The 16,165-nt window shown below is 39.9% G+C and overlaps 1 protein-coding gene across 4 annotated transcripts in view; it reads right to left on the bottom strand.

Annotated features, from left to right (window-relative positions):
* Window positions 1–307: 307 nt before the first annotated feature.
* KCNK2 (potassium two pore domain channel subfamily K member 2) overlaps window positions 308–16,165 on the bottom strand; it is a 132,169-nt gene continuing 116,311 nt past the window's right edge. For 3 of the 4 annotated variants that reach the window (XR_015708829.1, XR_015708831.1, XR_015708830.1), the window contains 2 exons: window positions 2,193–4,900; window positions 308–731 (listed from right to left, as the gene is read on the bottom strand). Coding sequence is in view for 1 of the 4 variants with exons in the window: in XM_087776974.1 (XP_087633100.1) it covers window positions 4,583–4,900 (318 nt within the window). In the remaining 3 variants the exon portion in view is untranslated. Of the gene's footprint in view, window positions 732–2,149; window positions 4,901–16,165 lie in introns of those variants that run through there. The other variant, XM_087776974.1, reaches the window with a different exon arrangement.

Consider the following 16,165-nt stretch of genomic DNA (forward strand, 5'->3'; position numbering starts at 1 on the left):
CCCAAGTGGAACACTTTGTTCGCAGTAAGGTTACGATGTTCATTTAAATCTGCAGGGCAACACAAACAAAAAAAATCTTATTCGTGTTTTTATGACAAAATAATTACTTTAACTCTGACAAATTCTTGTAAAATGTATATTTTTCTTAATATATAAAATCCTTTCCTTTCAAACAGTGCTGCAAGGTAGGAAAGAAAAGGTAATTACCACATAACTGTATGACAGCAATTTATTAGAAATATTACTGCTGTATTTCAACACTATACGTAGTTTCCCTGACAGGAAAATTTCCTTCACAGGAAATAAAATTATATACATATATAGACTTGTGAGGAGCACACAGGGTTGACTAAGTAGAGCAGCCTTCCATTTCTTCTTCCACGGGGCATGTTGTATTCCTATTTAGAGACCATTGGTGTAGAAGTAATGCTGGAAGAGCAAGAACTCAAAACAAACATACAGACCAGATTTTCTCCCATCTGCTGTCCTGGTCTTACAGGTTTGCTTAGTCACCTAAGGAAGGGCCATTCCAGTTCAAGGGTGGTCTCTTTAGAGGTTTAGCCCTTCTGTGGGTTTCTATCTTACCCTCCAGCTTTCATCCTGTTGTATCAAAATTTCAGGAAGAGGTGAAGAAAGGAAGGCACGGCTAGGAAGTTCATGAGATTCAGCGAGCTTCTGGGTTTGACCCTTCCAGGCTGTTCGCAGCTCAGACAGTAACACCTCCAGGCTGCCTAAATATTGGGGAAAAGGAGAACGGGTAGCCTGGAGCTACAAAACATGGAGGGGATGCCAAAGCAAGCTCTTCCCCTAGTACTCAAGCAAGAACAGGGCATGGAACAAATTCTCTGTGACTCAGTCTCCCTGTCAGTCATGCAGGGCTATCCAAAAATTGAGGCTTTGACCAACATAGACACTTTGGACACTTTACCAGATATAGTACCCCAGAGAACGCAGAAAAAGGCAGGATTATCATAGGCAACAGCAAACAATACAGATTTTCTCTAGCTACTTCTCTACAGATTTTAGGTCATTTTTATTGATGTAATGTTTCCTCTAGCACAAGAAATAAATTATTTTGTTAGGTGGCACGTGTGCCTTTACAGATTCTCATGTACTAGAACTTGTATCTCATCCAAAATGTTTTGTCAGTGTCTTTTTTTTTTTTATGGTATTTGTTTGGCAGTACAGGAGAAAACAACCCTCTAAGAAACTGAAATACCATTTTCACACACTTGCTTAAGGAGCAAGTATCCGAACAGCCTGGAAATGTCTCCATATGAGTGTGAGAGGAAGGAGGTTACAAATGGAATTTCATTAAGTCCTAATTCATGCTTTTGTAGCTCCATATTTGGAAGGGAAAAGTGAGCCATGCAAGATTTCCAGAGGCAAGAAAGACACAGGTTTTTAATACAAAAGTCTGCTCTTACAGGAATTAAAAAAAAAAAACCAAAAACAAAACCAAAAACAACCCAAAACCAAAACACAACTTTAGAGTTCATCGTTTTATAAATTCACTTAGCTATCCACAGCATTTGTGATCTATCATGGCATGTGGAGAAGGAAAAAAGATTTTCCAATAACATTACTGGTACTAGACACATTTGGATCATGATAACTCTTATCTACTTATACCATCTGGACTGTTGCATCTTTGCTTCTTCTTCAGTTATTAAACTTACAAATAAAGGATTTTATTTGTTAATGCTTTGTTCCAAACAGGTAAATCTAGTCTAATTCATTTTGATAAGGTAGGATAATTTAGATCTGTTACAAAAGTGAAAAAAGAAACAATGTCTTTTATATAAGTTAACAGGGTTTCTTTACCCAGAGATCCTATACAAAAATCAAGGTAAATAAATGCTGAATGGATTTAACAAATTTCCATACTAATATCTCAAATGCTGTCACAGGATCTCAAAACAATATACTCTTTCCAGCAGATCCTGAGATGACCAAAAGTTTCTTTAAAATGAAAGAAACCACAGACACTCACTTCCATACGCTGGTAAATGGAAACAAACTGGTTGGAATGATCCAACGGTTTAAACTAAGATACCACGTCTCTGAGCGTCAAAGACAGTAAACCTTAAACATTACCAGTCCTTTTCTGAAAATCAGATCCAGAAGGCACTGAGACACATCCCACACAAATCAGATTGGAACGACGTAAGAAAACAGTCCTCTTCACTTACCACCACACAGTTGCGGGCTATCATTCCCTTGGCCAAGACCTAATCAAGGAGTCCATTGTAAAATATTCACTGAAGAAATGACTGCTCTGGTGTGAAAAGGCTACTGCCCTTAGAGATGCTTGTTCACACACTTCTGCAGAAGGTTACCACCAGCACAGGAGAACTGGCAGGATAGCAGGTCAGAGCTCCCCGCACCTCCTTCCGTGCAAAGACAGAGCAACGACCATCAGCTCTTGTAGCACACGACAGAAGAAACTCCAGCCTGCCAAGTTTTTGAAACAAAATAGCAAGAAATACAACTTAAGGTACAGTAACCAAAGAACATTATTTTTAATATCAAGAAAAAAAAAATAATTTCCATGCTGGGTGAGTCAAGCCTTTATTGCTAAACCAGCTTAAATTAAAGCAGGTGGCAAACTGCTATACTCTGTAACCAATGAAAGCACAAAAATCAGTTTCACAAATTATTTCTTAGCATTCCAGTTGTAGCAAGCAGGAGATTCAGAAAAACTTATTTTAATTAAAAACTTTATTTTTCATTACAGTTCACAGTTTATACATGGCAAGACGAGCCCTTGCCATGTGGACATTCAGAACACTGTGCTGGGGAGACAAGGGTCTTTGTTATAAGAGCATTGCTCGGTGCTGTGTCATGGAACTTCCTTAGTTTTAAAAGCGTACTCTCTGTAAATGTTAATTGACTGATATTTACACTGAATTGACTGAATTTACATATTAACTTATATTTATTAGAAAACAAGCTAAGCATCCAAAAAACATTAACATTCATATCTTGCATGTTATCTAATGGTCAGAGATGCTGTAAGATTTGCCACTTGAATCATGCCCAATCAGCAAAGTCCCATTCTTTTTTAATTTGCACAGAGCCTAAATTATTCTTTAAGGCCTGTTCTACTCATTTTATGTACAGCCAGGTTACAGTAGACTAACATAAGAGAAAAATGCAAAATTATCCATTCCATCCTGCATTTCTTCTGAATCTCATGTACACCTATAAGCAAAACAGAAGATACAAAATTAATGTGTTTTCTTAAAACCAATAAAGAAAACCCATAGTCTGGTTTAGATCTGCTTCTCATCAGCCTGTCCTGTCTGAACAATCATCGGTATTCAGATTGTGCTATTTATCAGCTCTTCTTCATGCCTGCACTTATATTCAGAGCCATCTCTATTTGAAATGTAGAAAGTCACAGTGATACCAGTTTCAATTGCATTCCCATGTCAGTCACAGCTCCAGCACAGGCAGCCACTGTACAGCGTGACATTCAGGAAAGCACTCCAGCAGGATTCCTGGGTAAAATATCATATGGCGTCTGGTGTGACTTGATTTAAAGAGGAAGTTAAGAATCCTTTCCATAGAGCAAATATCTGGCAGAAGATTTATGCTTATTAAAAATCGCTGTATTTTTCTGCATTTTTTTCTGGGTGTGGTTATTAGAATACAGCAATTAAAAGCCTCTCCTGCCTCTCCTCGAAATAGTACATTTTTATTTGCTCTTGTCATCTACCAAATAATTTAGTGATAGATAAGCTGCAGATTTTTTGGTACATCTGACGCAGAGGAAAAAACAACTGCTGAACACTGCTTGAAAAAATAAGACCCGAAGAGGGTCTGCAAATTCTACAAGTCAGTGTGAACAAGTATCAGCTGGACCTGAGTAAAACAAAATGCTTCTGGGGGACATGTTTGCAACTTTTGAAACTGCAGTGCCTTTAAATTTAGCGCTAAGAACATCATTTGATGATTGTTGAGTTTTGGCATTCATTCATGCTGGTTGGTATCTTCACAACAGACACCTTTAAAACACCATCGTTTCAAGAAGAATGAAAGCTCAAATGAAATACACTTCTCATGCAAAAAAAAACGAACAAACAAAAAACCATAGAGGAACTGTAGAGGTTCTGGTTCTTCAAAAGATAAGGCACTGACAAAAATTTCTTAGGTAAAAGGCTGCATAAGAACTTCTTGCCATTTACAAATGTGTTGTAGTCCAGAAATGGTCCATTCCTAGGCTCAGTAAGGTAGACCCTGAAATTTTTAAGGACTGATCCCTCAAAGCTACATTGTTACACAAACAAGTGTGATTCATTCTTGAGGCCATATGGCACATTAGGAGAAGTGAAAAACAGTCTGGGCAGATAAAGGCAGAAGACGTTGCTTGTTCCAGCATCTTTCGATAACAGAAGTGCCATTCATCTTTGTGTCTTTGAAGAGATGCGATGGTAACTCTGGGCTGTAGTTTCTGTGGAACTCATGCACACATATAAAATGCTATTAGCATTGATCATCGACAGGGTGGAGGAAAAAAAAAAGGTATATGGCTAGTCTAAGCCAAGAGCTTCTCAAGGACTGGGATCCAAAGTCACAGCTACTTAATGTTTTCAATAACAGCTATCTCTTCTGCTGCACAGTGCGGTGTCAAACCATTCATGTAAATGCTGTCCGTCTTTGTTAGAGCTGGCAAGATGTCCTTCTCACTGGTGAGATGGTTGACTGACAGGGTTCTCTTGCAGGGAGTCAGGTCTTGATTGTGGTTGACGGCGAGTTCTGCGGAGAGCTTCCTTTTGATAGAGGTAGCCCGCTGAAACTTGTCATAGATCTCCACACTCAGGCGCCTTCGAGTTTCTTTGAACTCTGCGGTGACATTCGCTGTCCACTCTGCAGCATGGGCTCTGAATTCCCCCACCTGCAGCAAAAATGAGGAAAAAAAGGCAGCATTATGGGGCTGAGGACTTTAGACACTGTTTAGGCTCAAGAGCCTAGTGAGAAAGCAATGCGGCTTTGAGCTGGCAAAGAGCTGCTGCTTGGCACAGATTTCTCATGCTGCAGACTCACTCTTTTATTGATGGCAACTAAACAAGAAGAAATGTTGCACTAGGTAAGAGTTAACAATGATTCTAAAACCACAATAAAATCTTTTTTGCTCAATTTTCTTTAATTTTAGGCAGTCAGCTATGTGGGGAAGGTGCAGAGCCCTGACAGCTGCACAGTACCCAGCTGGTCAGGGGATGCTGAAATCCCAGCAATCCAGGCTGTGTTGTGTATTGTTACTAGGGTGCAGGGTTATTTATGAGCACTTTTACTGTCTCTGGAAAGATCCCTGGGAGACTTGGCAAAGAATTTGCTAAATTTAGACAGAAAAGCTTTTTTAAGGGAAAACGTCAGCTGCTTGTATTCTCTTTTTTGTGCTTGCTCCAACATAGCACCAATACAGCAGCAGTTTCAGTCATGTCAGCAACATGTCTGCTTACCACCCTGACTCCGCCAAAGTGACATACTAAAAGGCAGCACGAAGACAACTGCAGAGTGGGACTCCGGGAGCCGTTACCGCTCACACCCAAAGGAAACGCAGCCTGCCAGTCACCGCGGGCGGCTGCTGTACAACTACCATACAGCTGGAGGGGGGTATTTCCCCTGCTATGCCCAGATTTCCAGTCAGGCTGGCTGCAAGGTGCTAGTTTGTACCATCGCCACCATTTCACAAACGTATGTATACCCCCTGCTGCCCGCTCAGTTCCTGTGCTTTAACTCTATAGGTCTTTATAGTGACAGCCGTGGCAAAGGCTGATCCACTTTCAATAAAAACTAACATAATTTTTACCCCTTAAGATTTCTTTCCACCATTTCAGTGTTTCAGTACTAGGAAAGCTGGAGCATCCCATGAGCCCAAGCTCTGAGGGTAAGGCTGACGAGGGGGGAGGAAGGCAGCTGCTGGCACAGAATCCCATTATCCTTATTTTTCCTGAGATATGGCATGAGGTAGACTGAGCAGCTCACACAGATAATAGCCTGAGGTGAACTATGACCTTGTAATTTATATGCTATTTATATTTTTGCTCTTGTATTTCAACCAAACCACTGTTACAATATTAAATAAGTTACATAGGTAATTAAAGAAGGCACCTTTTGAGGAGATTATCTCATTATAAAACTGCAAAGGAAATAGATTGTTTCTCTTTAAGTCTCTGCTTTGTGGGCAGTTTAATAGTTGGAAGATACAGCACAGGGAAGATAGACTGCTGATAAATATAACTCCAAAGCAAAGCATTTCAGAAGAATTAACCCACTTAAATAAATTAGTCTAATTGGTACTGCAGAGTCCTGAATTTCAATCATTGGCAAGCAAGCTCAAACTTTGTGAGCATAGAAATAAAAAAAAAAGAGAAATATGGGGAGTAAACCATCAGAGAAAAGTGGCCACAGGCTTATTCATGCTTTGCAGTGCAGCAGAAAACAGGAATATAATGAAGGTAAAAAATAAACAGCTCACCCAGGAGTGACAGGCTTTCAGGAAAACTTTCCCCCTCCAGAAACAAAACAAAAAGATCTCTTTACCCAGGGGTCATTTTATTACATTTGTCTCAGCTTCAGTGAATTACACAGATGACTAATGTGGACCCATTATGTATATTTTCTAAAACAAGGATTATTATCTGTAATACACAGAGGACTCGCCCAGCTGAATGATTATTAGTATTTAAATTGTGCAATTAGGATCAGACATACTGCACTTTAGATCTGAAAATAATGAAATCTGTAATGCTGAAACATTTCAGCTGCTACAATATTTATATTTGTAGTAAACAAGTAATAAAAATATGACAAGCAGTATCAGTGCACACCCTGGGGCAGCTTTGTCCTTCTCTGAAGTTTTACTAAAGGCAGGCTGCTCAGATTCTGGAGCATGCTTCTGTCCAGGGGAGCAAAGAGCCAGTAAATAGGTTCCTATTTTACCCTACACTTTTGTACCCCTCACCAGCTGCATAAGCCTTCGCCAGACCAGTTATTTTGCTCAGGTGCACATCTCTAGCATGTGGTCACATTTAAGGGATGTTATCAGACTGGTAGCTTTAAAATTGTGTCTTGGCAACCTACTGGAAGCTACAAGCGCCTTGAACTGTCTCCCCATATGCTTTTTAACCTTCCTTTTACTAGCAGTTTCAGTTCCCACTTCTCTCATGTTTTCCCAGGAAAAAAAAACAAAACAAAACAGCTGGCCACACATCTGATGAAAGCAAGTCTACATAACCCCTAGGATAGGCTCAGAATTCCCTCGCCTGCCCATCTCACTGCATGCTGGTGATAGACCTGTCTTGCACAGGGCAAGCTGCTACGTTTTAACTCTTCTGCATGTAAGTTATTCAGGAGAATTTTAAAACTGTAGTTGTTAGGCTATCTGATTACTAAATTCTAATTAGATTTCTTTTGGGAAGCAAGTTTATGCAGCCAGCTGAAGAACATCATTAAATATGCCTTTGGAGATGGGCTCATGTTCCAATTAAGGTGATGTGGAACATGAACATGGTGGACTCAATCCTATCTTCCCATAGACCAGAGCTATGATGCTGCTTGGCACAATTTCAGTTCTATATTAAAATCATAGAAAAAAATGGAAAAATGTGGTGCTATTGCTAAGCAGGATTGAAATGCATTAGTAGTAAAACAGAGGTAATTGGCACAGCATGAGAAACTAGAAGTTCAGTGCTGTGTGAACTATGCATGCCCCAAATTACTGCTTTCAGACCCTAGCTTTTGTGTGAACTGAAACACACTCAAAAATGTTCTCTCTTCAGAATAAAATTCTTAATTCCATAGCACTTACGGACTCAAGCACAAAAGGTTATAGGAAAAGAAATGTGCCATTTTTAGCTGCCAGTGTACATAAGCACTTGCTCTTATAATTTCATCCCTCCTTTATCCTTAGGGACATTTCTGTATATGTTCAGGTTCTTTCTGTCCTTAGGGTATGACATTTTATCACACTGCATTACAGCTCCTCTTCATCTGGGGGCTGACAGCCACAAAATGTCTTCTACAAAATGATTGAAATGCCAGTTGCCTATGCTGCTCAGAAAAAATCTTCACATACCTATCTATTGTAACAAGTGTTTACTTTTCTCCAATTCTCCTGCCTCATTACAGCACACAGCTCTGTAGACTCTGCAGCTGTCATAGTTGGGGGCAATGTGACATAAGGATGAGGCCTCTTAGTCACAGAAATTATTGACAACTAAGTACTTTACATAAGGCTGAATGACACAAAATATTTCAAAAGTAACAGGAAAAACATGTCACAGTGATAGCACCTGACTCAGCCATACAATAAGCAGCACTAATCTGGTGATGCTGCTCACTCCTAGCCTTTGGGGAATAGAGATGCCACCAGTAATGGGGACACAACCCCTAGCCCAGCTCCAGGATTTACTTCCTCCACATCAAAATCCAAATTACACTGCAATGTTCGACATATTTCACAAGGAGTATTAACTCTAACCTATTAGCATTATACTTTGAACATCAACAGCTAGTAACTTTATTAGGTATTTATGAAGCAATACCCTACTGCCTTGAGTCCAGGGAAGACAGGTCTCGATGACAAATTCTCAGGAAATATGGTAATGGTAACACAACTAAATATTCCACACAGCACACTGCACGAAAAACTAGATCACAGAATCATAGAATGCTTTGGGATGGAAGGGACCTTTAAAGGTCATCTAGTCTAATCCCCCTCCAGTTGGCAGGAACATCTTCAACTAGATCAGGTTGCTCAGAGCCCCGTCCAGCCTGGCCTTGAATGTTTCCAAGGAATGGGGCATCTACCACCTCTCTGGGCAACCCGTTCCAGTGTTTCACCACCCTCATCGTGAAATTTTTTTTTCCTTATATCTAGTCTAGATCTACCCTCTTTTAGTTTAAAACCATTACCCCTTGTCCTGTCACAGCAGGCCTTGCTAAAAAGTCCGTCCCAATCTTTCCTGTAGGCTCCCTTTAATTATTGAAAGGCTGCAAGGTCTCCCTGCAGCCTTCTCTTCTCCAGGCTGAACAGCCCCGGCTCTTTCAGCCTTTCCTCATAGAAGAGGTGTTCCATCCCTCTGATCATTTTTGTGGCCCTCCTCTGGACCCGCTCCAACAAGTCCATGTCCTTCCTGTGCTGAGGACCCCAGAGCTGGATGCAGTACTGCAGGTGGGGTCTCACCAGCGCAGAGTAGAGAGACAGAATCACCTCCCTTGACCTGCTGGTCACGCTTCTTGTGATGCAGCCCAGGATACGGTTGCCTTTCTGGGCTGCAAGAGCACATTGACGGCTCACGTCCAGCTTTTCATCTATCAGTACCCCCAAGTTCTTCTCCTCAGGGCTGCTCTCAATCCCTTCATCCCCCAGCCTGTACTGATACCAGGGATTGTCCTGACCCAGGTGCAGGACCTTGCACTTGTCCTTGTTGAACCTCATGAGGTTCACACAGGCCCATTTCTCCAGCTTGTCCAGGTCCCTCTGGATGGCATCCCATCTCTCAGGCGTGTCAGCTGCACCGCTCAGCTTGGTGTCATCTGCAAACTTGCTGAGGGTGCACTCGATCCTGCTGTCTATGTCATTGATGAAGATATTGGATAGCATTGGCCCCAGTACGGACCCCTGAGGGACACCGCTTGTCACTGATCTCCATCTGGACATCGCACCATTGACCACTACCCTCTGGATGCTCCCATCCACCCAATTTGCTATCCAAATACTTTGATACTTTTCTATCAAATAAACAGACAATTCCTTGCCCAGTACAGGCTGCCTGGCCTCCAGCTACCACTGCAGATGGGCCTGGATATCCCATACATTCTGCATCATATCTGACAGCCCCAGGGGGTTGTCTCAAATACCATGGATCATCTCCAGTAGCATCTCTAAATGTCTATGTTAAGGTGTCTCTGGCTACCTGTGGTGGAAATGTCACATTTACTCTATTAGGATGTAATGAGGAATAGTCTCTGAACAATTTTGAAGTGTGTCTACTCATTCTTGTTAAAGTCACTTTTGATTTTTTGGGGGTTTGTGTTTGTTTTTAACTATACATCAAAAAAATACAGCACGAACTTCCTGAATGACCAAACAGTTCCCACACTGTGCATATATGTTTTCACCAATATCATTTAAAGACAGACATACTGAATTTGACAGAACTAGGAAAAAAACATGGACATTAAGCAACCATTCCTTCACCTATTCCTGCCAAAACCCATCTAAATTAATAATGACCTAAAATTGGCTCTCAGCCAATATCACTGATGAGACCAAAACTATTCATTTTCATTGGCACCATGTTTTAGCTTTCTCACTGTCTAGCTGAGCTCTGCACTTGGATAGAGGCCAACAGCATAACCCAGAATGTATGTCCAAGGGGATGCTACTGCTAGAAGAAAAAAAAAAAGAAGATATGAAGCACCTGCTTCATTCTTCAGTACATTTACTTTAATTCCTTATACTTGTCAGGAGTTTGGGAATCTTTCTGGCCACTCTGCTCACAACAGATACCCAAATAATTATACAAACAATACTGCCCGCCATGCGGGAAGACCACTCATCCTATTAAGTGTGGTCTGGACAGCACAAGCCATGTAGCCATAACCTTTACATGAGTAATCTGTACTTTGAATTAAGCTACATCTGTGGTCTAACAGAAAAAAAAACCACAAGCCTAATTAAGGACATCCTTAAACAGACCAAAATGAATACACACTTGTCTAACAACTTTGCCTTAGTTTTGCTCCTGTGTCTCAGGGATATTTTTGAAAAGCCCCAACATTACAGTATAACCAGTTAATCTACTTCTACTTAGAGTGGGAAGAAAAACATCCTGCTCAGATGGAACTCAGATACATGACATGAAAGTTATGATATACTTGGGAGGAGCTAAACCACCAAGTACCAAATAAGAAAAAATTAACATTATATATGCTATGCAAGAAAATGAAAATATATATTTCTAAATAATGGGTGTAGCTTTTTCTTTCATAACTGTACTTTATGTTGTTTCTTTTGGCATACAGGGCTCATACATTTTACGATGGCCACGTTTGTGCAAGCCAAAAAATGAATTAAAGAGCAAGTAGATAAGCTGGAGAGAGCCATCTGACTGCATCTTAGGAAAAGAAAAAAGTGGCCGCCTTTGCAGATATTCTTCATGCTCTAGATGTTCCTCAGTATATAATTTCTAACATTTATCGCTATTACACTCTCCAAAATTTTGCAGCTTCATTTTTCTTCTCCAATGTACTTTTTCTGTTACTTAAAAATAACATATCCAATTAACCTCTCCATGATACGCTACTCGGAGACAAAACTAGAAAGAGCATGTACCTGTCACATTATCCAAGGCAGCAGAGTAGAGTACATAACATTTTATCTTAGCTTTCAAGAAACTCATCCAGCATTCACAGAAATTGTTCTCAAAGTCCCATTTAAAAATCAAAATTTAAAAAAATGTAGGTACAGAGAGAGTTGATGGGTTTAACAATGCAGCTGTTGGGTGAGTTGATTCCCTGCGTGGGTAGGAGGGTTTGTCTATCTGCCATCTCACTTTCCTGTAGTTCTGGGCAAGCATACACCACCTCTTCCCACCTGAGCTACTACTGGCTGCAAATTTATGTTCACTACATCAGTTGTCTATAGGCTAGAGAAGACTGGAGTGCATAAGAGAAAAAGACAAGTTTCACAGACATTTTTATTGAAGTCTGTGCATTTCCTGTATGTTAAAGGAATCTCATTTATAGTCCAACTAAATAAATTTGCATCCCAGTTATCTGGCTTTTAGTATTTCTCTAATGATAGCATTATTAATAAGCACCCAAACCCCATTGCACTGTAATCTGTGGACAGTTATTTAGAGAAGACTCTGCTCTACTTGTCTTTAAAAGTAAAGGAAAACAGTAACAAAATGCAACATAGAAATACCACAGGCACTAATGAGATACTTACGCTGAGCTTTCCTAGGTGTTTAACCACTATCTTCTATGCCTTCATTCTGTCAGGACCTCAGCTCTGTAGCAGAGAACTCTTCTATACCAGGTCTTTAAGCTACCAGACTTTAATTTCAAAGTGCCAAAGAATGGCACAAATGAAGTAGTAAGGGATCTCTTTTTTTGGTTCCCCTGACTGGTATACATTTCCCTCTGTTTGTCAGGCAAATATTAGAGGGGAAAAAAATCTATTTTGTGAAATTGCCATCTTCTGGAGTAACATTTAAATTACATAGACAGTTGTATTTTTGTAGCCATGGTGGTCAGAAATGTTTTGGGAGCAATACTCTCCCACTGGAAACTGATTATTCAGTCCTGTATTAAATAACATTTGTGCGTTCATTCTGGTGAGCAATGATTGTTTGGTTTCACCCACATAACTTCCATGAGCACATCTGATGCCTTGGATGAAATAAACCACATTCTCCAATGGGAATGCAGAGAGCCCATGAATTTTGATTATTTTTTTGTGGAGGAACATCTATGATGGCAGCTGTGGGAATATGTTTTGTAGGGATGTGACAGATGGCAGATGCAGAAATGGCCCTTTTGCTCTATCATGGTCTGATTCAACAAAATAAAAACAGGTAGCCTACAAAATAAAAAAAAAATGTCTACAAAACTAGAACCAGATACACTAGCAGTCACCACACTTATTTTGGTTTACCACTTTTTTTTCCAGAAATATGAACACTCCTATGTCAGGTACCTCCTCAGAATTATTATTGAATATTGCCCATCAGACCCGTCTTTGCATAGAACTGCATGTGTGTGTCTCTCAATACTATACACAAGTTATAGGCCTGATTATCTCAGTTCCTAACGTTCTGCTTTATTAACAACTTCCAAAGATAAAAAAGATGCTGACATTTTCCTATCAAAAATCAGCTGTTCTATTTAGTTGTTTCATTTACCTCAGAGAGCCATCCAATCCCTCTTTCAACATTGATGAGAGAGAATGACATCCACCTGTATTAACCACAAGAAACTATTTAGGTTTACATAAAGCTCTACCAGCTGAGCTGAAGGTGATTCAGGAGAACAGCATGTATTCTGTCTGCACTACACAGCCAATGACTTTGCTGCAGCCAGAAATAGCAAACATTTTAAGAATTATACTAGAAGCATAATGAAACCCAAGCCACAGGCAGTTGAAAGACTCTCAACTTTCTCCCACAGGAAAGAGAACTGTTTCATAAACTCTTTGACTTTTTGAGCTTAAAAAGATATGCTAAAGAAAACATTAAAGAAGGACTTTTAATTTTGACTTGGTACTGAGTAAGGAATGGCTATTGTAACTACATGGTCAAGTCCCAGTAAAAACTGTTTATCTCTTAACTTTCTAATGTCAGTATCTGAAGTGATATTTGTGTGAAATATTAAAGCTCCACTTTGGTTGTTCAACACTAGTATTACAACTTCACTCATCCCTTGTAAAGGAAAGTATTCCATACTTTCCATATTTCCATACTTCAGTCCTTTTTATCCATGACTGCAAAGCAGTTTCCTCAATGTCAACACGACTTCTTGAAGATGCAAGGGTATTCTGCCAAACTGGCTTTGTGTGGGGACTTGTCCACAAGACAGTGATCAAATGCATACACACTCAGTATTACTAACATGCTTTGCCATCTTTTCCTAACAATAGCCAAGCACTGAGATTAGCTTATAAAAGTAAAGTTTTCAGGAATGATAATCATGAAGATGTGGACTGAACAAATTCCAGATTAAATATCACTCTGTCAATAGAGTTAAATCAGATACATTTGTCACAGTAACCTAAAGGACTGATTACATCTTGTCTCCAAAAATCAAGATTTCCTAATGTAAGCCATGATAATGTACATTCAGGGAATCTTCATGGGTAATTAACTCCAAGAAATGCCACTGCTATAACTGAGCTCTCTTTAATCAATTTATCTTATTATGAAGTATAAGTCACTTGCTCCAGTTTTATTTTTGCAAATTCAGTAGCTCTCATCATCACTACCTGGTTGCATACAGCCCACACTGGAGGCATTTCCATCTCCCCTGAACCATCCAGTTGGCAGGGTGAGACAAGCAGGAGCATTGTGGGAGAGCAGGGCCAGGCGCCAACCGTGCCCCCCTGCCCTCAGCAGGCACAGCGTGCCATGCTGCTCATTGGAAGTGTATTTAGGCAGCACGTCTCTTGAAATCAGTGCCACACCAGCATCACTTCAGGATGATCACCTCTTGAGAAGGGAAGAGATCAAATTGCATTCAAAACCAGGTCAGCCATTTCTACCTTCTCCTTACATCAATACTCTTTATACATCTCTGAGACTTGGAGATGTTATGGAGGGACTCTACTCCCATCTTTCATTTTTGGGGTGGGTTATTTTTGTCCTGTCTCTAGTCAAATTTGACCAAAGACCTATGGCTGTATTTACTGTAGAAAGATTTTATATTTTCCCTGTCTCATAGAAATTATTAGAAACAATCACCTTTTATGAATGTGGCTATTCTTTCTCAAATACAGTTTTCTGTACATCTTGGATGGACTGGAAAAAACTCTTAATGCTAGCAGACTTCTCTTCAGACAGCTTTTTTGCCATTTTTGTAGCTCTCCGCATTCTTTCCAAAGTTTAGACCACAGATCTAGGGACTGGTTTCTGGTAATATACCTTTTAATAACATCTGCAGCAGTAACACCACTTTCCTACAGAAATTCAATGATCTCCTGCCTGCACATCCTAGAATTGTGTCACCCCTATTAATCATTGCCTTGCAAAAGGACTTCACATGCAATTGCTTTCACACCATGACTGTCTCTCACAAATATTGCTGATTCAGTGCTTTGTAGGAACAGACTTCCATCAAGTCAGTCTGACCTACCCATTGAACTTGTCGATATACAATTCTTAAAACTACTGCAATTGTTTTCTTAATTTTTGTAAGAAAAGGAAAAGCCCAAACCCTTGTTTTCTTCAACAGAAGCGGATCCATCTCGCTTAAAACAATGCACAAGGTATCAGCAATTGGCTCACACTTTTGTAAATAGCCTCTGAGCACCAGGCTGAAGAGTTATTCTTATCTTCATTTCTAAGCAAAGAGATTTTTGGCAAGAGCCAGTTTTAGAGCTCACCAACGCTGAAAGAACTTGTCCTTCATCCTCCTTGGTCGCACACCCTCACCAAACAGCCTCTGAGGCCTGTTTGCCTGGTATGTCAGTTCAACTCACTAAAACCTTGCAAAACTGTTTCTCACTTGAGTCCGCTCATTTTTTCATCTTTTCATGCATACAGCCTATATTTAGGGTCCCTCCTTAGGAGATATGAGAGATGGGTTCAAGTTCTTTTAGGGTGGGACCCTTATGCTAGGTGAGAACCTTCAGCCTGAAACTAGTAAAATGAAAAGACAACAAATATTATAGGGAGTGTGATAATCTCCATGGCATCATCATGACAAGCCTAATTCCATTTTGACAGAAGATTAAACTGAATGATGATTCAGAGGAGTCAAATTTGTTTAATTTGTTTATAAATATCAAAGACAACAATTGCCTCTTGAATTTCCACAAGAAGTGAATGTGCTATTTCTCATGAAATTTTAGGCTTGGTCTTTAAAGCTGGATCCATATTGTTCAATTCAAAAGACAGACACCCAGCATGAAAAATCACTTGTCCAAACTAAGCCAATGTTTAACATGAGTCAGTCACCTGGACTCTTGATATACAGTGAAGAGAACAGGCTCTTCCAGGATACAATTCATTTCATATTGTAAATCCTTAAAAAATTCAAATGGATCATGCTCATTTCCTTCCGCTGACTATAAAGGGAATGTAGATGACTAGATCAGGTGTTGATATCTACACTGGAGATGAATCCCATCGTCATTGACATGAATGGAGTCTGGACTAGAGCTTAACGAAGAACATTGTGAGGCCAAGGGAAATAAGCACTTAATTTTAAAAACAGGAATTTGATATTTATATACCAAATGACTAAGATTCCTGGTTGGGTAAGCATTTTTGCTAGAAATGCTGAAATTCAGAAACTGTGACATACTGAAGTAAAAGAAAAATATGACAAGGAAAAAATCCTGCTGAAATTTTACCTTTCAAAGAGACTAAAATCAGAAGACCTTAAAGACTTTAAGACTGAGTAATCAGAGTACAGAGAATAATGAAGAGGAGGG

The sequence above is a fragment of the Nipponia nippon genome, unplaced genomic scaffold (assembly GCF_047370975.1).
Source record: "Nipponia nippon isolate SJK-2023a ecotype South Korea unplaced genomic scaffold, ASM4737097v1 scaffold_4, whole genome shotgun sequence".
Lineage (NCBI taxonomy): Eukaryota > Metazoa > Chordata > Aves > Pelecaniformes > Threskiornithidae > Nipponia > Nipponia nippon.